At 34.8% G+C, this 20,320-nt stretch overlaps 1 protein-coding gene across 2 annotated transcripts in view; it reads left to right on the top strand.

Annotated features, from left to right (window-relative positions):
• Nucleotides 1-659: 659 nt before the first annotated feature.
• LOC132126312 (tau-tubulin kinase 1-like) overlaps nucleotides 660-20,320 on the top strand; it is a 29,149-nt gene continuing 9,488 nt past the window's right edge. Inside the window, exons 1-13 of one of the 2 annotated variants that reach the window (XM_059537501.1) lie at nucleotides 660-817; nucleotides 6,892-7,044; nucleotides 8,579-8,726; nucleotides 9,879-9,952; nucleotides 10,169-10,309; nucleotides 10,441-10,545; nucleotides 12,673-12,738; nucleotides 12,848-12,940; nucleotides 13,071-13,196; nucleotides 13,401-13,555; nucleotides 14,759-14,963; nucleotides 15,095-15,258; nucleotides 16,588-17,131. In XM_059537501.1, coding sequence (XP_059393484.1) covers nucleotides 6,976-7,044; nucleotides 8,579-8,726; nucleotides 9,879-9,952; nucleotides 10,169-10,309; nucleotides 10,441-10,545; nucleotides 12,673-12,738; nucleotides 12,848-12,940; nucleotides 13,071-13,196; nucleotides 13,401-13,555; nucleotides 14,759-14,963; nucleotides 15,095-15,258; nucleotides 16,588-17,131 — 1,890 coding nt within the window. In that variant the 5' untranslated portion in view covers nucleotides 660-817; nucleotides 6,892-6,975. Of the gene's footprint in view, nucleotides 818-6,891; nucleotides 7,045-8,578; nucleotides 8,727-9,878; nucleotides 9,953-10,168; nucleotides 10,310-10,440; nucleotides 10,546-11,739; nucleotides 11,838-12,672; nucleotides 12,739-12,847; nucleotides 12,941-13,070; nucleotides 13,197-13,400; nucleotides 13,556-14,758; nucleotides 14,964-15,094; nucleotides 15,259-16,587; nucleotides 17,132-20,320 lie in introns of those variants that run through there. The other variant, XM_059537502.1, reaches the window with a different exon arrangement.

Below are 20,320 nucleotides of genomic sequence, written 5' to 3' on the forward strand. Positions count from 1 at the left end.
AACCTGATATTTCTGGCGTGGAGGCATGATCTAACAACCCAAGCCCGTGCCACGCCCGGGTCACAGCCTCTGCAGCGTCCCAATTACCACAGATTCCAACGTTTGTGACTATTTTTGGTTGTCCTGTGCAGTGGCGTCTGCAGGTGTATATGAGCGTACGATGAGCATGATGTGCGATGAGCAATGAGCACTGTCTGCCGCTGGCCGCTTGGTCGTTACTTAAGAGTAAAAACAACTTACATTTAATGAACAAAAAATGTTCCAAACGTTTTTCTAAATTAACTTTATAAAAAAAGAAACGAAATACAATCGATTTACCATTTCATACAAACTGAACTATTTTTATATCTGAAACAGTAGTATAAGCTTTTTATGGGAAGAGGGGGAAAAAGACTGGCTTGGGCCTATATTTGAGGCCTGTACAGGGCTCTAATCCACTTCATACAATGCTGTTTGTTCTCTCTGTTCATCTGTGAGCATGCTCTTGATATATGTAGTTTAAAACATGTGACATATTAGTTCTGCTCTTACTGATCATTTGTTCCCCCATAAAAAAATTATAATAAATAAATAAAAAATCTGGTCCTGTGAAGAGCCTGCCAGCAGAGAGCGCAATACCGTCTGCAGAGCATAAGCATCGCAGTGGTGGAGGTCAGAGAGGAAGAGTGATGTGTGGTGCTGATGCTGGTATCCAGACGGGCGGGGAGCAAAGCAGGGAGCTGCAGCATCCGTAGCAATGGTGCATGGAGAGAGGTCTAAAGAGTATCCTGGCGCGGGAAAAGAGGTTATGAGCCTCCACACATAAGAAAATGAGCAGGTAATAAGCGCTTTATATTCCGTTTGATTTCGCTATGAGTTAGTATGGCTATTCCTGAGATGCCAGGCCATAGCAGTCCTGGAGCAGACCCACTATCATTCTAAAACATCCTCCTCCGTGGAAATGTGAATTAAACCAACTGCACCCGAAATGTCTGCTAATTTATTTTTTTAATAATTGAAAAACATATAATACGCGTTTATTGAAATAACACTTGTCTCTTGTACCCCTGGTGATGTTTGTTGGCTTCAATTTTGAGATTTGTAGTTTTGTTTGGATGCGCTTTTGTTAGAATCGGTATGTTTACTTTGGCCTAATGAACATTTTTGTATGGTTTTGTAATCTTAGAGAATTTTATCTCAGTCTAATGTGTTGACTAGTTTATGTAACTAAACAAAATGCACAGTGACAACGGGTGTAGCCAGGAGGGAACCAATCCTACTACGGCCAAGGCATAGCTTATGAATAATAATTAGGACAGCCTGACGTTGCTTTCTAACCTTCCTGATTTGTAATTAATATTCATAAGCTACACGTTCGATTCGTTAGTTGACTAGCGCAGCTCTTGTCTATCAGCCAATCACGTAGTTACACAAGACGAACGTCACTCTACTTAATGAATATTCAATATAGAAAGCGTCCTCTACAGATTGTAAAGAGTCACTACATGGGTGTTTGACGCGCTGCAGTGCGGACCAACGCTAATAAGGTTGCGCGACCGAACAGTTGTGTTCAGTGAGAGCCGTGTCGTCTATTTATCATAATATATCGGATGTATGGAATATCTGGGTAGAATTATATTGATGTATATACTCTTATAATTCTCTGTGGTTTAGGCTGTTTTGCACTATGATGCCAATAGAGCTCGTTTATACGGCGAATTAGAGCACGTCACGTGTCATATTTGTGTTTTTGCTTTAACCTTGGACCTTTGTGACATTAATAAATGCATGATATTTATATTATAGGAATGATGTTTATGATTAGATAACAAAGTGCGCTTGTTCAGTGGGTATTTTTGTGGTAGTCCATTGGCTGGCAGTGTATTAGCAGCGTGCTTGAGATTCATATTGTTTTAAGTTGAAAAATAAATCATAGTAAGCTAATATTTTATTCGCGGTATTTTTTTTTTTTTAAGAATTCTTTTAGCATCGGTGAACACAATTTTAGCTAAGTAGACCATCAGTAACAAAATGCAAAATTGGGTTTATAGTATTAAAAACGGTCCCAGTTGATCGTTTGTGTCACTGTGAGGTCCCAAATGAAGATTTCAAAACGACGGAAAAGACTGACTTTGTGTAGTCTGTGTGCCAGGTATGGTGAGAGCATCCACACTCACTTTTTTTTAAAATAGGGAATTGCATTTTATCTGTTTTACTAAAGCATGTGAAATAATCTGGAGTAAGGGTTGCAATGAAATGTTAGTTTTATGTAAGCCATAAATTGTTATACAGTGCTCTTTGTAAGACATTGTGTACATTTCCTACAAACTTTACTCCAACTCTGTGGCATAAGAGAGAATGGGTTAAGATGGGTCATCCTCACAATTTTTGCATCCAAATATTTTGAAAAAGTCTTTCTGTGATTGAGAGAAAAGTCAATTTTAAGGTTTTCAAAAGTGAGTTTTTGCATGTGAAAGTAAATTTTCTACATGATGGGTAAAATACATTTTATATCAAACCAAATTTACAGAGTAATAAATTATAAATTGTTAGGCAATTAAGTACTTAAGTATCTAAAAATATGTTAGTATATTAATAATAATAATAATAATATAAAATTGGAAATTATTTCACTGCACTAAAATATTCAGAATAGTAAATGCTCATATTAAACCTTTAAGAAAACAAATAATATGCCAGAAAGTGTTTTTTGAATAGATATTGCTTTATCAATTATTTATTTTAAATATATGTCAATACAAGACTTAGACCTTTTTGTGGCCCTGCTCCACAGCCTATTCCGAAAACTCAAGGAAAATTGGCACAGCTTACCCCCACTTTCCCTTATGCTTTTGAACACAACACTTATGCACTTATGAAAGCATTATATGTATTTACTGTCTGTCTTTTTCACTGGCCCATATGTGTCCAAGTGTGCTGTAATGTGTGTATGTATCTGTGTCCATTTCACGGTGGTGCACATCAGTATGTTTTCTGTTTTCTTCAGTTCACAGGGCTTACGTAACGGCAAAGTCTTTTCAAGTCAAGTCAAAGACAAATTTTTTCCTTTTGCGCATTAGTTTATGATTCAATAATGCATGTATCACCTTTCTCTGAGACATTGAGTGCAAACTGACCTTTGTGACATTCATCCTTAAGGATTTAATTTCTGTCTGACCCATGCTTGCCTTAAGATGGATGGTGAGTGTCATAATAGTCAAAAGAGGAACTGCTGAAGGTTTGAGATTGTGTCATCGGCCACGACTGACCGATGTGCCGAATCCTTGTCAACTAGTGCAGAGAAGGAAAACAAAACAGCCGTAACATCATATCAAGCGTTGCATCAGCTCAGAGTGCTCAAAACCAATTGCTTGTTAAGTATAATCCATCTCTTCTCTTGTTTTTCTGGCTTGTAGGCTGGCAAAGGAGGGTTTTGGTGTCGACTAAATTGGTCAGTTGCCAGAAATTTGTCAGAAACGTAAGGTTATTGAAGAGATTTGTGAAAATGGTGAGAGAGTTACACTGTCCTTCATAGTTCTCCCCCTCTCCCTTCCTGGAAATGTGGCTGCACTTCACTTTTCAGAGTTTGATCACAAAATGGCTGTTGACGCTTCCCTTCCCTGGGATTCAGAGGAATTTCAATTATTATTCTTTGTTAATTAAGGTGACCCTGAATGGAAACCCTCTCTGCTTTTCGCTCACCATAACCTCACATCCCATGGGTCCCCTGGAACGAAACTGAGAAAAAAAAAGCTCCCATGCAGTTTAGTGGGAATATAGGCCGTGCGATTGGATGCTTTAACTGTTTCGCCAGCATTAAGGCCTGTCTCGGACAACACCTGTAAGACTGTTCGGAACCTGCTTGTTAGTCAGTCGCTCATAAGTGAGAGGGTAGATCGCAGCTAATGTAGAAACTATCAGGGATATTCAACTGTCCTTTGGCCTAAAGTGGATTCCATTTATTATTGTAATGAAGCAATATCATTTCCACACTTTGATAGACCTTTTATACGTTTGGTTACAAAGTTGTTTCTCATTCTCAAATTTCCAAATATGGTCACAATAGCATGCAGAAGTCTAGTTGCGGAAGTAAAAATCCCAATCTTTTTCTCCATATGGGGAAAGATAGCTTGAAAACTTTTTGATAGACCTACTGTGAGCTACGAGATTGATAATCAATGGAATGCCTTTGCTAAAGCCATCAGCCCTCATTATTTTAACTTCGTGTTTAAATAATTGTGCATAACAGATAAAATCCTGGTTTAAAGTTACATTACCCCCTGATTCTGCATAGAAATATCCACCGACTGGAGATTAAAAATCACTCAGATCATTCCAAATGAGGTCTCTCTATGTTTCAAACCATTTACATTTGTAGTTTTGGAAGTCAAATTGAATTTAAATTTTAAAACATAAAAATGTTGCTACCATATTTTTCACAGTAAAGTTTTGCCACAATGGCAACCACAGATGTGAAGAGAATTAAACTTTTTACAGTACATATTTTGCAATAAGTGTAAAATATGTTGTCTCTTTAAAGGATTGGTTCTGTATTTCTCCAACAATGCTTCATTGGATTGTAGTTCTTTCCCCCATTGAAGCCATTACGCACAGTCAGTTTTATCCAATGTTGTAATTCACCTCGTTGCTGGTTGGTATGTCTCAACGACTTTTTAAAATCCCTATGGGAAAAATGAAAGGAAAAAATACTTCCGGAACCAAGGTTGTAGAAACTCGTTGAACTCTGTTGACGATTGGCTGTAAATGAAAAGATGGGAAAGTGAGGCATGAGGTATAATGAACAAAGACAAGCTAAATAGCTTCATTCTTCAATGATGGTTGTTATATTCAAAACAGTAAACTGCAGCTACAATAAAGAGCCCATTGATAATGGGCCACTGCAGGGTGTGGAAATGCTGGCTTAATGAACAGTTGTATCTCAGTGTTCAGAAACCAACACATAGTGATTAAACTCTTCACTGCTCACATTCTTTTGCCAACTCATGTGAATTCAGACCAAACAAGCTTTCAGTCTTTTAAATATATATTTGTAAACTGCATCATTCATCCCTGCCACTGCCTGTATAACATTAAGATTTTCATCTTCCAGTTGTTTTCCACAAATCTCCTTGTTTGCCTGTATCAAGGGTACATCAGTGCAGGTGTCAGGAATTTGGAACATGAGTTGGCAATACTCTGCTCTGTCACTTTTCTTGGCTGAACTTTGTCTACCTTATGTCATAGTGCAGTTTTTTCCTAGATTGTCCATAGAGCACTTCTCTAAGATGCTGCACTAGAGACTGCAGTTCTTGATGGATGCTGGGCTGGGCATGTGTTTTAGCGACTGAGCTACTGAATCTGAGCTGAGCTGGGCCCTGCATGTTTAACCAACAAAACAATGGTGCTGCATGCCAAATAGCATGTTATTGGGTTCTAATATGCATCTTTTATAACCTTAGTTTAATAGAAGGTGACTCCAAAACTGAACCTTGGAGTAATGTTTTTGTAATAAGCATTTAGAGAATTGTAATGCTGAACTTCATTTGTAATGAAGGCTGATGTTTAATTTAGAAGTGGCACAATTTCACTTTTAAGAAGGTGTAAGTCTATATAATTTTAATGACAAATATAGTATATTGTCAAACTTTATTTTAGAATTAGAATTAGAATAATTTTTTAATGACCAATACTGATTAATTTTTTTAACAGGTTTTGTATTATGTGTTCTATTTGTACTAAATTATGTTTATAATAATAGTAAACTATCATATAATTTATACAACTAACACATATAAACACAAGTGAATAATAATGAAACAAACTGAGTTCTATTTACAGTACATTGGCAGTTATGAGCTGTTATTAGCTGATATTGGATATTTATAGTAATTGTATATATGTATATATATTGTTTGACTCTATTTTAACAGTAAAATTAACTTTACTGTCCTCTTACACTCAGAACCTTGACCTTTGAAAACACTAATAATTTATTAACACTGTTAAAATGAGATTTAGACAATCTCAAAATAAATATCTGTTTTTTTATTCTGTACATTATCATTTTGTGATGCCCAAATTCACTTGTTAAAACTGGCTTTTAGTTAGTGTTTTGTTTTTAATTTATTTAGACAAAATAATACAGAATTTGAATCAACCATTTACCATTGACTTTAACGGCTTATCTATATCAGACAGAATTTTAATATCAGTGTGTCACTTTTTGGTCTAGCATGGGATTTGAATACCATTGTAGGGAAATAAGCTAAATGTGTTCATTTCAATATATTCTAATGGAAAGGTTGTTAATAAATATTTTAGGTGCTTTGATAATGGCTTCTCTTTAACTCCTATCAGAAATGCCATGCAGCACACTTAATGGAACTGTTTTAGTATCCCCTGTTCGAACAATTCATAAACTACAGTACTTGGCATCTATACAGTAGCATGTGGTATTAGATATATCCTCACAGTTTGCTTATGCAGTCTATTGTGGTGTCATGTTTTTTTTTTTTAGTCACGTGTTTTCTAGACTTTTCTCCTTTGTTTGTGGCTATTTTATTTGCACAGGTATTTAGGTCAAAAAGTATGTGGGTCAATGGTTGTGCCTAGTAGACTTTTTTCTTTGTCTAAAAGCATAGTAACATTATAATGCTCAGAGTATACTTTAATGTCAGCATTTCGCTTCTTGAATATGTATCAGTAAATAAATGCAGTAATAAATTGGCTTTCTTATATCATATCCTTTTTTTTTTTAAATCAGACTTTCCAAAGATAACTGCCTTCTTTGGAATGTTAGCGTTTGTTGAAGTTTGACTGGCCACTGCATGTAGAAGCCAGCTCAACTGACCAATAGCATGATAGCGGAACTGAAGAATCGGTAATTGAACACATGTTGGTGGCTTTTCACAGATAAATGGATCATTTAAGTTGGGGGCTGCCAGAGTGCTCTCAGGGTTGCAGTTCCTAGCGCCAGCTCTGCAGGACAACAGCAACATGAACGGCACTGCAGAGCAGCAGGACATTCTGCCCTCTAACTGCATGGTCAAAGAACGATGGAAAGTGGTAGGTATTCAAAGATCTGTACATAACAAATGTAACACTACAAAATATCCTATGTGCTTTTGCTTGATTAGTGACCTGAAAGTAGAATCCTTAATAGTGCTTATTCATTGTCTTTTGTAATGTTACTTTGTATTAGTATTTATTTATTTAAAAAAATGTTTCTGACAATTTTGAGTTCAATATTTTAGGATTTTGTTTTTCCTGAGGTTTGGAGTATAAAAAAAAACATAATGAAATAATTAATTATTCTTTAATTAATTAATTAGTATTAATACAATACCCTTCAAAAGCTTGGGGTTAGAAACCATTTTCTTTAACGAAATTAAAACATTCATTCATCAAGGATGTATTAAACTGATCAAAAGTGACATTAAAGACATAATTACAAAACATACTGTTCCAAATAAATGCTGTTCTTATGAACTATTTATCAAAGAATTCTGGGGAAAACTGCATCATGGTTTCCACAAACATATTAAGCATAATTGTTTTCAACATTCATGATACTAAATTGTATCATGTGACACCAAAGGCTGCTAAATTCAGCTTTGACATCACAGAAATAGATTACCTTTTAAAATCTATTAAAATTTACTTTAAATTATAATCATAATATTACTGTATTTCTGTGTTTCCTTATGTATTAATATGCATTATTGCAGATTTTCAGTAAAATTATGGGAATGTGGGTACATACTATAAAGATGGAAATATATATGTTATGTGGGTGTCAGCCTCATATCTTTTCTCCTGTTCTGAGTAGATCATGTAACCGTAAAACTAATCGGTCTTTTGACCCCATTCACTGGGGCTGTCTTGTCGAAACACATTACAACAAGATAAAATTCCAACAGAAATTCCCAGTACAAAGGAGAAGAGAATCTTCTTACATGACTGCTTAGTTCCAGTCAGAGTAAATGGCTCTTGACTTCGAAAGAACTAGACAAGAGATTGACATTACTGATCATCAAGGATTATTTAGTTATTTGAAATCAGAAGACTTCAGCTTTGCTATGTTGTCCATTAGAAATGTATTAGTCTATATTGTGAAATTTGTGACACATTTATGCAAAGCTGACTAATGTTTGTCTGCAGTGGGACTGCTGCACTATTGCATATCCCTGATCAATACATGTGCCCTCTAGATTTGTAATCAATATAACAAGGATTATTCACATATACAAGATCATGCACATGTAGATGGGTTATGTTACAGTATTATTTGTTGAGTTTGTGGATTGAAATTAATATCTCAGGAGAGTGAAATAAAGGTATTATATAGGCACTTGAAATGCAGATATTATGAAGTGCTTTTTGATGTTTCATCATTTGATCCCAGATGCTTTGTCTGAAGAATGCTTTGAAAAGCGGTATGCATTTTTATGAGATCATCAAACATTGACAGCTCTTACATTGACAGGAATACAACTGTTTCTCTCACTTCACGTTTCGTACTAGAAAAAAAAGAAAATGAAACACAAATAAAAAGAAAAATCCGATAATATCCTGTTGTGTTTCCTTTTAACGTGTCCAGTTGAAGAAGATAGGAGGAGGGGGGTTTGGGGAAATCTACGAGGCATTGGACCTGCTGACTCGGGAGAATGTAGCGTTAAAAGTGGAGTCAGCTCAACAGCCCAAACAAGTCCTGAAGATGGAGGTGGCAGTTCTGAAGAAACTGCAGGGTAAGGCATGGTCATCATTAGGTTCTGGTATTTTTGTACAGTATCAATGTCACTTTGACATTGACAAGACAACATGTTGACTGAAAACGATTTCCCCATGGAAATACACAGGGTCATTTGTGTTCTAAGTACTTATTGGATTCTTAAAAACTGTTTTTGTTGTAAATTAAAGAAGCGATTCTAAAAAATTGTATAAAAGGCTTTTTTATACTGACCCAAAACATTTGAATGGCAGTCTGTATTTTTAATCATCTATTAACATTTTTATATTACTATACTGATTTTCTGCAAATTTATCTTATCCATTTCTATTATGTATTGATTTTTGGACTGTTGTTTTCCCATTACAAATAATATAACTTCCTGGAGGATGAATTTGTTAGTTATCACAGAGGGCTTCAAAAGTGATATTGAGGACACAGTAAAAAAAAATTATGAATTGATTTCCGATCAAGATAATACATGTATTGTTTGAATCATTTCAGTTATAGAAAGTAAGACTCAAAGAAACAGGAGCCCTGCTGCACTTCAAAAGCTTAATGGTAGATGATTTATGTTAGTGTCGTTTCATAACTTTATAAAGTATTTAGTTGACTTCATCATCACCATCCTATGGACCATAGCGTGTTGTATATTTAGCACTGTGAATGAAGCGGCAGTAACACAGCCAACGTGACTACGAACATGTGAAGCGGCCTAAGATCATACAGCCGAGCATACACACACATATTCTGATGATTCAGTTCAACCATTAGTCATCAGAAAAAAGAACAAAAAAGGACAGCCAAGTCTATAATTCATCATACTATAGTGCAGATTCTTGCGTAACAAAATAAAATGAAATATTATTTTTTTTAAACATACAAAATAATATGAAATATATAGAAATTGCTGAAATTAAATGATTTTATTTAGCATTTAGTATTTATTTAAAACTCACAAAAATACATTAATGTTTAACATTTTTGACACCAGTGTTATTGTAGCATTATTTATATACTATTATACAACACTGATTTTTGTTTGTTTGTGTTTTTTGGAATGAGTGAATATATTTTTCTTTGGACTTGCATTTTTTAATCACCCTGACCAATAATGCAATTTTCAAAATATTAGCATAAATGACCTGCCCGTGTTATTTTCTTTTTTTAGGTAAAAACCATGTTTGTAAATTCATAGGCTGTGGGCGAAATGATAAATTCAACTATGTCGTCATGCAGCTGCAGGTAAACAATTTCTATCTTGTAACGAGTCGCATATGCAGTAACCTCAAATCTAAATACCAATGCAAATAAGTAACTAGACTGGGGATTATATTTCAATCCAAGTCAAAGTAAGATTTTATGGAACATCACCATCACATGCTGTTTTCTCTGAAATACTGTGACTACTGCTGTTATGTAGGTGTGAGGGCTTCAATTACACTTTGTTATCACTCTCAGGGTAGAAACCTGGCAGATCTCAGGCGAAGTCAGCCGCGTGGCACCTTTACCATGAGCACAACCCTCCGCCTGGGAAAACAGATTCTAGAATCCATAGAAGCCATTCACTCGGTTGGCTTTCTCCACCGAGACATCAAACCGGTAATATTTAATAGCTTTCCTGCAATTGTTTTCTAAATGTGTGTAGAATAATAATATACTGTAATGCAACACTGTCATTAGGTTTCCAGAAGTGGTTTTATTTACTAAGGATCTATGGATTTTTTTTCCAGTCAAATTTTGCCATGGGAAGACTGCCTTCAACATACAGGAAATGTTATATGCTAGATTTTGGGCTTGCACGACAGTATACAAACACCAATGGAGAAGTCAGACCGGTATGTCACAGTTTATATCAGTATTTTTAAATACTTTTCAGTTTTAGTCATTGTAGATTTAATTATTTAATAGTTATTTATGCTCATTTTTTGTATGTGTTGAATAAGGTTACATGATTTCTACACTGCAGTCAAGTGATCAAACATTTCTGTCTTTCTCTGTCATTGATTACAATACTACCATGATATGAAGTTGTCTTTTGATTCACCCTGAAGGTCTGGTTTTATTAAGAAGTGCCTGAGATTTATTTGAACAATAAAAAGGCTTTATACACTGTAAGAGTGCAGGCTGGCAGAGAGACGAGCTGAACGCTCATGAGAGGTTTACAGAGCTCTCTGCACAAAGAGCTCTTCATTCGCACATGTTCCTCTCTCCTACATCCTTCACACTATCTCTCTATTTCTCTGGACGTGCAGGTTTTAGTGTAGCGGTATGAATATTTAATAAGACTGCATGCATCAGTGAGCATTGCCCCCAGGTTCAGCCTGAGAGGGTGTAATATTTTCAGCTCTCTCTCTCTCTGTCTCTCTCTCTTGCTCAGTCTTTTTCTCTATTTCCCCCTTATTCTCTTTGGCCTTTCCTTTCTGCACAGCTGAGTCAGCTGTACTCATCGACTCAGGCAGGAAACAGTGTCTTTTATCTATCTATCTATCTATCTATCTATCTATCTATCTATCTATCTATCTATCTATCTATCTATCTATCTATCTATCTATCTATCTATCTATCTATCTATCTATCTATCTATCTATCTATCTATCTAGTTAAGTGCAGCACTAAAGTTTGTTTTTCTCCTGCAATCTTCAAGAGCTGTTGTTTTTTTCTGCAGCAAATTGAATTTTTAGTTTGAGCTGATTCAGATTCTATGGTGCATCACATTTATGAGATATGAATAAATCATTTCAGGGTTATAAATAGTTGTGGTGTCTTCAGAACTGTAGATGTCGCTTCTGTTGAATGCATACAGTTTGAATAGTACATTTAAGGTCCTGAGTCATGCTGCCATGTTTGTTTATTTCTTTTTTTGTCTTGATGTTATATATTGTTTATTGTTCTCTGGTACTTTTTCATTGTACTTATGTTTTCTTATGGACAGCATTTGAAGTGGATTGCATGAGGTCATTTGTATAATTATGCCTGGTGCATTATTTCTGCTTTTTCTTTTGTTTGACCATCTTGTCTTATTTTTGCAGTTTTCGTTTGGGGTTTTAAGTTATGACGTGCATGTCTGACGTATTTCTCCATCTGTTCCCTTCTCCCCCATACTCTCACCAATGGAAAGACTTTCATTGTGAGTGACTTCATGGAACTTTCATCTTCTTTTATAGCTGATCTTTCCACAATATAAAAAAATAATGCACATATTTACATCAAAATTTACATACTGTGCAAGTACTTATCCTATTTCCATTCCTTTCATATATATATATGTTTATTTGAATAAAATCGATTGAAAAAAAATTAACTGAAAGTTTCGCACATAATGTTCATTTCACTTTTAATTTCAAGTTTGATTCTTAACCATGTTCTAATCCAAAGAGAAGTTGATTTAATAGAATATTTAATACATTTAATGAGCCATTTGTAATTCTTCTCGAATAATGCTTGTGAGATTTCTTTTCAAGAGTTTGACCTTTATGTTCAGCAAAAGAGCAGTCTCTATAATTGGCAATAAAACAGTGAACACGACAATAGAACATTAAATGCATCCAAATGAAATGTCATTTTTCTGAAACAGATTCTACTAGTCATGTTATTTAGTTAATCCAATAAAAAATTAGAGCAGGTTTGGGAGAGAGAGAGCCACTGGGACTTTTACACACTCATGCACATACAGACACACAGGTACATTTACATGATGGAAGGTGTTTACCTTTTGTGTTGCGTGTTCACTGTTCTGGAAGAATGGAACACCATGTTCAGACTCAGAGTGTTTTGTGCCCTGTTTGTCCCTTTCCTGTTGCTACTGTAATGAAAGTTATAATACATACATTTATACAGTAATGCATAGTATTTTTTTTCTAGTTTGCTTTGATTTACCTCACATAGTACCAATTCTAAGTATTACAAATAAAAAAAAATGCAATTATCAATGACAGATTTTTCTAATACATTTCTGCTTGCAGCCCAGAACCGTTGCAGGATTTCGAGGGACTGTTAGATATGCATCTGTGAATGCACATAAAAACAAAGTGAGTGCAATTTATATCAAACAGTGTGGTTTACAGAAGATACAATAATCTAATTCTATTTACCTGTTAATTTAATAGAATTAATAGAAATCTTGTGTTGTTTTTACAGGAAATGGGTCGCCATGATGACTTGTGGTCATTGTTTTACATGCTGGTTGAATTTGCTGCTGGGCAGCTCCCGTGGAGGAAAATCAAAGACAAGGTACTCTGACTTCCCCTACCTGATTTGAAATCAGTATTTGTTGTCTTTTTTTAAGTTAAATTTCATGACATTTGTATTTTGTGTCACACCACCGTTGTTAAAATCTACTTTTGTAATCTGCATTATTTAGGAGCAGGTGGGTCAGATTAAGGAGCGCTTTGATCATAGGATGCTGCTTAAACACATGCCATCAGAGTTTAATGTCTTCCTGGAGCATGTTTTAGGCCTTGACTACTGCACCAAACCTGACTATCAGGTACCTGCACCAAAAAACTCTCTCTCTATAAATCTATGCTACATATAACATATGTATATATATATATATATATATATATATATATATATATATATATATATATATGTATATATATATATATATATATATATATATATATATATATATATATATATATATGTACAGCTATGGGTGGTCTTTTCTGTGGTGTATTTTCTGTGTCAGCTCCTGATGTCAGTGTTTGAGAACAGCATGAAAGAACGCATCATCACAGAGAACGAGCCATATGATTGGGAGAAAAGTGGGACGGACTCCACGATGTCTGCCACCACACCGACAGCAGTGCAGCAGAACACACGGCCCACAGCAGCTATTGTTGGGTAAGCACCTCATGCATCGGCCCACAGCAGCTATTGTTGGGTAAGCACCTCATGCATCTATCTATCTATCTATCTATCTATCTATCTATCTATCTATCTATCTATCTATCCATCCATCCATCCATCCATCCATCCATCCATCTATCTATCTATCTATCTATCTATCTATCTATCTATCTATCTATCTATCTATCTATCTATCTATCTATCTATCTATCTATCCATCTATCCATCTATCCATCTATCCATACATCTATCCATCTATCCATCTATCTATCTATCTATCTATCTATCTATCTATCTATCTATCTATCTATCTATCTATCTATCTATCTATCTATCTTAGTTCAATGCTGTAGCAATAAAGTGGTTTGTTTTTGTGCTGTTGTTTTCTTTCTGCAGCAATTTGAAATTTGAATCTCCAAATCAAATAATAACTTATAATAACAAAACAGGTTTAAAACCTGACTGTAATTTTACTGTGAAGAAATTTCTATCGATCATGCTCCCTTTATTGTTAAAGATCCTCGTGTACGCTAACACACGTGCATGGAACTTAACAAATCCCGTTCTAATTCACCATTGTGTCTCGGGGGCTTTGATACTTGTCGTACATTGCCACTTAAAAGCCATACAGATGGATAAAAGGCTTGTTTACAGTCTGAAATACACAAGCAATGACAAAAAAGAGACCAGCTTGAATCTGTCCTCTTCTTTGTTTTGCTTAATTACTGTTATTTGCATACTGATACATTTACTGCATTTTGCAAACTGATTGATTTGTCACAAACATCCAGTGCTTTTTGAAACATTGTAGGTTGTTTTCAGTGGGTTTGTATGTTTAGAGAGAAGAAAACTCACTTCTGATGGCAAGATCACTGACTTATTTTAGTCCATTTTAGTTCTAAAAAAGCCAAGTTGTTGTATTGCTCCAGGAAGAATATTTTACCATGAAAAGAAAAATGTCTGATGACTTTTAAAGGAGTTCCACCTCTGATCTTCTGTTTCGAAACTCTGGTGAAGCGTGTCATTTCTGCACCACTACTGAAACTAAATAGATTTTTTTAAATAAATTGAAAAAGTTTCCAAGTACAGTAGGTTGCCCAAAAACATGTTTATATCTAATTTTGCATAGAATTTAGGTCATTGGGGGTTACCCTTTTTTTATAAAAAATTTATTGTGATCTTTTCTGGGACCTTTAGGGTCATAAATATGATCACAATGCCTGGTGACCTTCAGAGGGAAAACACAGATGATGTTGTGCAGGACGAGCACCTAAGCGACCAGGAAAACGCCCCTCCGATTCCTTCTGGCCGGCCAGCTGATGGGAGCCAGTTACCTACGGACGCAGATGGATGGGAGGAGACAGACTTTAATCGCAACAAACTCAGGATTAACCTTGGAAAGGTGTAGAGCAGTATAATGAATATAATCCAATCAAATACAGTCAAACTAATTTATTTTTTTAAAACAATTAAACATAATAATCCATTTTATAAATCAATTTCCCTTAAATCTTTTTGATTTTAATGTTGCAGGGAGGTCAAGAGGAAGATGGTAGCCGGGGTGTGTGTCCTGTGTCGCCTCAAAGAGGTTTGGACTCTCCGGGTGTGCAGGTGCACTCACTCAGGTACCGACGGCTCAACAGCCCTGAATCTGATCGCATGTCGGCCGCTGATGGACGGGACGGTTATGGGCAGCGGTGAGACATACATTTACTTTGTTTTGATATTCATAATAGTTTTAATTAACTGCGTTATTTAAATAAAGGCATTGCAACATGTGAAAAAGTTTTTTTGTTGAAAAAAATAAATAATACATTTATTCAGGAAGGATGGATTAAATTATTTAAAAGTGACAGTAAAGGCATTTATAATGTTACAGAATACTTCAAACAAGAGCTGTCATTTTGTACTTTTTATTAAAAAAAAAAAATGTACCATAGTTTCCACAAAAATAAAAGGCATGACAACGATTTTCATCCTTAATAATAATAATAATTATAATAACAAACCCCAGTCCTCAGGTCCTTACACTGGCTTCCGGTTACATTTAGGATTGATTTTAAAGTACTTTTTCAATGACCTAGGACCGAAATATATTGCAGATTTGTTAACTGAATATAAACCTAACAGAGCACTCAGATCATTAGGATCGATTCAGTTAGAAATACCAAGGGTTCACACAAAACAAGGGGAGTCTGATTTTAGTTACTATGCCTACTATACTAGATCAGATGTGCTAAAACACTAGTCACATTTAAATCTAGACTCAAAACCCATCTGTTTAGCTGTGCATTTATTGAATGAGCACTGTGCGATGTCCGAACTGATTGCACTGTATTTTATGTAAAATCACTTTTTATGTTTAACTGTTTTAAATTCATTTTAAATAAGTCCATTTTTAAATCATTTCCAAAGTTTTAAAATTGCTTGTTTTTATTTTTGTATTATTTTTCTTCATGACTATTTTACTTTCCTTTATGTTAAGCACTTTGAATTACCATTGTGAACGAAATGTGCTATATACATAAACTTGCCTTGCCTTGCCTAAGAAGAAATGATTCTTAAGCAATAATTCTGCATATAATTATGATTTCTGAGGGATGGTATGACAGTGAAGACTGGTTTAATAAAAATTCTGCTTCAAATCTCAGAAATAAATTACATTTCAAAATAATTATATAATGCAATTAATTTAATATATGAATCTATACTATATCACAATAGAAAACAGTTATTTAAAATTATAACAATATTTCTTATATTATTACTGTTTTACTTCTTTTTTTTTCTTTTTTTTTGTGATCAAATAAATGCATCTTATTTAAAAAATTTACTCACCCCAGACTTTTAAACAGTAGTGTATGTAATCCAATGAAATTACATAAATATATACAATGTTGACCTATGAAGTAATGTAATTTATTATTATATAATATTTTGGTCACAGTGTCCATTCATACTCTTGTACTGTACATGTTCTTTGTATGATTTAGCATTAAAAAATGTGGAATTCATTCCTTTCTCAGCTCTCGAATGGACATCCTGGGTTCTCCTTCTCGGCACGTTTACTCCTCCCAGCCTGCTCAGATGCTGTCTGTCGATGGCTGCCGCGGAGACCGCGGTCGTAATGAAGCATCTGCATCAGTGGACCAGGAAGCCCACAGCAATGCCTTCATCCGCTCTGTCCCACTTGCAGAAGAAGAGGACTTTGACAGCAAAGAGTGGGTTATCATAGATAAAGAAATGGAGCTCAGAGACTTCCACCATCTTCCAGGGGCCGAGCCCACCACTTCTGGCACCACGGATGAGGAGCCGGAGGAATTACGCCCTCTGGAGGAAGGAGAAGAGCGGCGGAGACATAGAGGGACAGATCCGTCAGTCAGACCCAAGATGTCACACGGCGACCACACTACACGAGGCATGCTGCCTCTTACAGAGGAGGAAGCGTCCAGGAGGAGCGGGAAAGGCCAGTCAACATCTGTGGAGAGCCCTGTGCAGTCGCCCTGTCACTCACTACCCTCCGGACGGCTGCGGTGGAGAGAGTCAGATCCTAATGGACCTCAGAGACAGGTAAGACTGTCCTCACTAAGCTGCACTGACATTCTTATGCTAAAGATGGAGTGTGTTGGCTGGTTTGAGGTGAATGAGGTTGAAAATATTTGATGGTGGTAAAGAAATCATAAGGTCCAGTTAGAAGAGCTTTTAATTTGTTTGTTTACAGACACTTTTAACATGGTTTATACTTTGCATGCAATGTTTTTGAGCACTTGACATGTTGAAGAATAATAGTCTAAACCATATATTTAAAATTAGATCCGGAAAGGGATGTTTATTGTGCACAAACCAGCACTTATCAGCAGAGAACTGGATCTTATCGGCTAATGAAATTAATTAAAATAAAAGATGGCAGGAACACTATAATGTAATTTCTTTATTTTCCATTGCATCTTGATTAATTGTTAATTCTCTGCTTGCATATCAGTGACATATATCTCCAAAATGCTATTAATATATTATTTAAAAAAATATTAAAATATTTTACACAATTTAATAAAACTTTAATACAAAAAATTAAATATACATTAACTTTCAAATGTTTTTGAAAGTAATTAATGCTTTTATTTAGCAAGGATACGTTAAATTGGCAAAAAGTGACAATAAACATTTATAATAATACAAAAAAAAAAAAAACATTTCAAATAAATGCTGTTCTTTTGTGCTTTCTGTTAATCAAAAAACCCTGAAAAAATGTGTCATGGTTTTCACCAAAATATTAAGCAGAATAAATGTTTTCAACATGATTTTAGAGCAGCACATCACATATTAAAATGATTTCTGAAGGATTGTGTGATATTGAAGACTGGATATTGAATATTTATAATATTAAGCTGAATTTATTTTCCTTCACAGTTTAAAATCTAATAACACAGGAAACATTTACTTTAAATTTAAACAATAATTTATATTATGACTTTTTTTACTGTATTTTTGACTAAATAAATGCAGCCTTGGTGAGCATACAGTAAGATACTTTTTTAAGAAGCACACACACACACACACACACACACACACACACACACACACACACACACACACACACACACACACACACACACACACACACACACACACAAGATTTAAATACTGTATGTGTTTGTATTACATTTTGTAAAATATATAACAAAGCATTAAAATCCTCTTTGCAGTACTTTCCATTTTCCTTTAATTGTGGTGCCTGACTTTTTTAGCTAAAGTAGCGTATATAGAATAACCTACGTAAGGGATTTTGTTTACCTTACAAAGAAATTTGTTCACTTCCCCTTTTGAACATGAAATACTTGTTCTGAAGACACGTTAAGAGCAGTTTTCTTTTCTAATTTTAAAATAGCTTATCTGTCTTAAAACCAGCTTTTAATCATTACAAAGCCAGTGCTGTTGGGGCGGTGCTGTTGTCTCACTTCACTATTTACAGGGTGTGTTCCTATCTCTTCTTCCCTTTCTTTTCTCTCCGTCTGTCACTCGCTCTATAATTCACTATGTCTGACACAGACTCATGCCTCATCTCTTCTTTTCTGACCATCAAACATTTGATTTTCACATGATTTGGTACAATATAATAATTCTTCTTTGTTCATGGTTGGTATTTTGAATATTTGTTGAATGCAGAAGTTTAGCTGTAACTAAACTGCTCTGAGGTCATGTACACACTGCAAAGATGTTCGAGGTACAAGTGAATTTCAATAAACTATCATTATCATATGTAAAGAATAATCATAATCATTCTTACTACAGCCTGAAATATGGATATTATCCTAAGGATATTTTTACATCTTGCAACTGTAGACATGAAGCATGGTTATCAAACAAATCGTATGCCATTTGTTTATGAAACCATTGTCCAGTGAGGCCATTGTTCGTGTTATTTTCTTTGCATTATCTAGCTGTTCAGTTTAGTTCTGCACACACTACATGAATGTAATAACATTTCAGTTGCTCACACCTTAAAAAAGATAGTTTGATGATGATAATGATAAGATAACAATTATGTTATCATTTACTCACGCTCATGTCATTCCCAACCTTTCTTTGTGAAACATGAATGCAAGTAACCAAACAGTTTAGGTTGACAATTTAGAAAGACGGGAGGATGAGTAAATAATTTGTATTTGTGGGTGAACTCTCCAAGTGAAAAAAAACCTTAAGATGTATTTAAAATACATTTATTTTGTGCCAAGTATGCTAAAAATACATTTACTCTATGTATGCACTTAATACAAATACCATGCAATTGTACTTGGTATACTTAAAGTCTGCTAAATTGGATCAACTCATTTTGAACGTAATGTATTTAAATTCTGCAGAAGTAGTGCTGGAGTCCAACTAAAAATATAATGAAGTATATTTGATTGTGCTAAAGTGGAACTATCGCAAGTATACATACTTCAGGTACACTTTAAATATCTTGAATTTAAACACTGATATTAATACAGAGATCATACAGTCCTTATTTCCAGAAACACTATAACACATTTTAGGCATGATATTAAGAAATGTGCATTGAGCAATAAAAAATATTTAAAATAAAGTTTAAGTAAGTCTTAAGGGATATGTCAATAAATATGTTAATGGTTTGAAGTATACTTAGTATGGTTTTTTTTTTTTACTATTGTGTCCCTTTAACATTTGATCATTTTAATTCAGTTGTCACTCCTGTATATAACCAAACCCAGTATGAACAGAACAGGTTAAACACTTAATTAAATAGTATCTGCAGTGTTTACATAGCTCACATTTCGTTTCTTTTTTCCAGATAAATAACTGGATAAAATATCTATTTGGTTTTCACAGGAAACACAACTGTCACTCTTAGGCAAAACCAGAGGGGGAAATGTAATTTTTTATTTATTAAAAAAATTTTTTTTACCTCGGTACTGTCTTTGTGTTATTGACTGCATTGTTAAAAATCAGGGGTCTACTGCTGAATGCTTTTCTAAATTTCTTATATTCTGACTGTGATCTGTGTTTTTTTGGGGGGAGGGGGGGAGGGTTGCTCAGCACTAAACCGCTCAGTAAAAATTTGCTCTGATTCATATTAAAATTATTCATTTTCATATTTTAATGTTTGTCATCCCTCATAGTCCAGAACAGAATGTGTGAAAAGATTTCAGATGCTCTTTACCACTAGGGTGAGCCAGATGACAGTTTTGCTCATCATAGTTAGCTCAAGTTAGCCAGTTTTAATTCTTCTCATTTAGCCAA

This window comes from Carassius carassius, chromosome 44, assembly GCF_963082965.1.
Source record: "Carassius carassius chromosome 44, fCarCar2.1, whole genome shotgun sequence".
Lineage (NCBI taxonomy): Eukaryota > Metazoa > Chordata > Actinopteri > Cypriniformes > Cyprinidae > Carassius > Carassius carassius.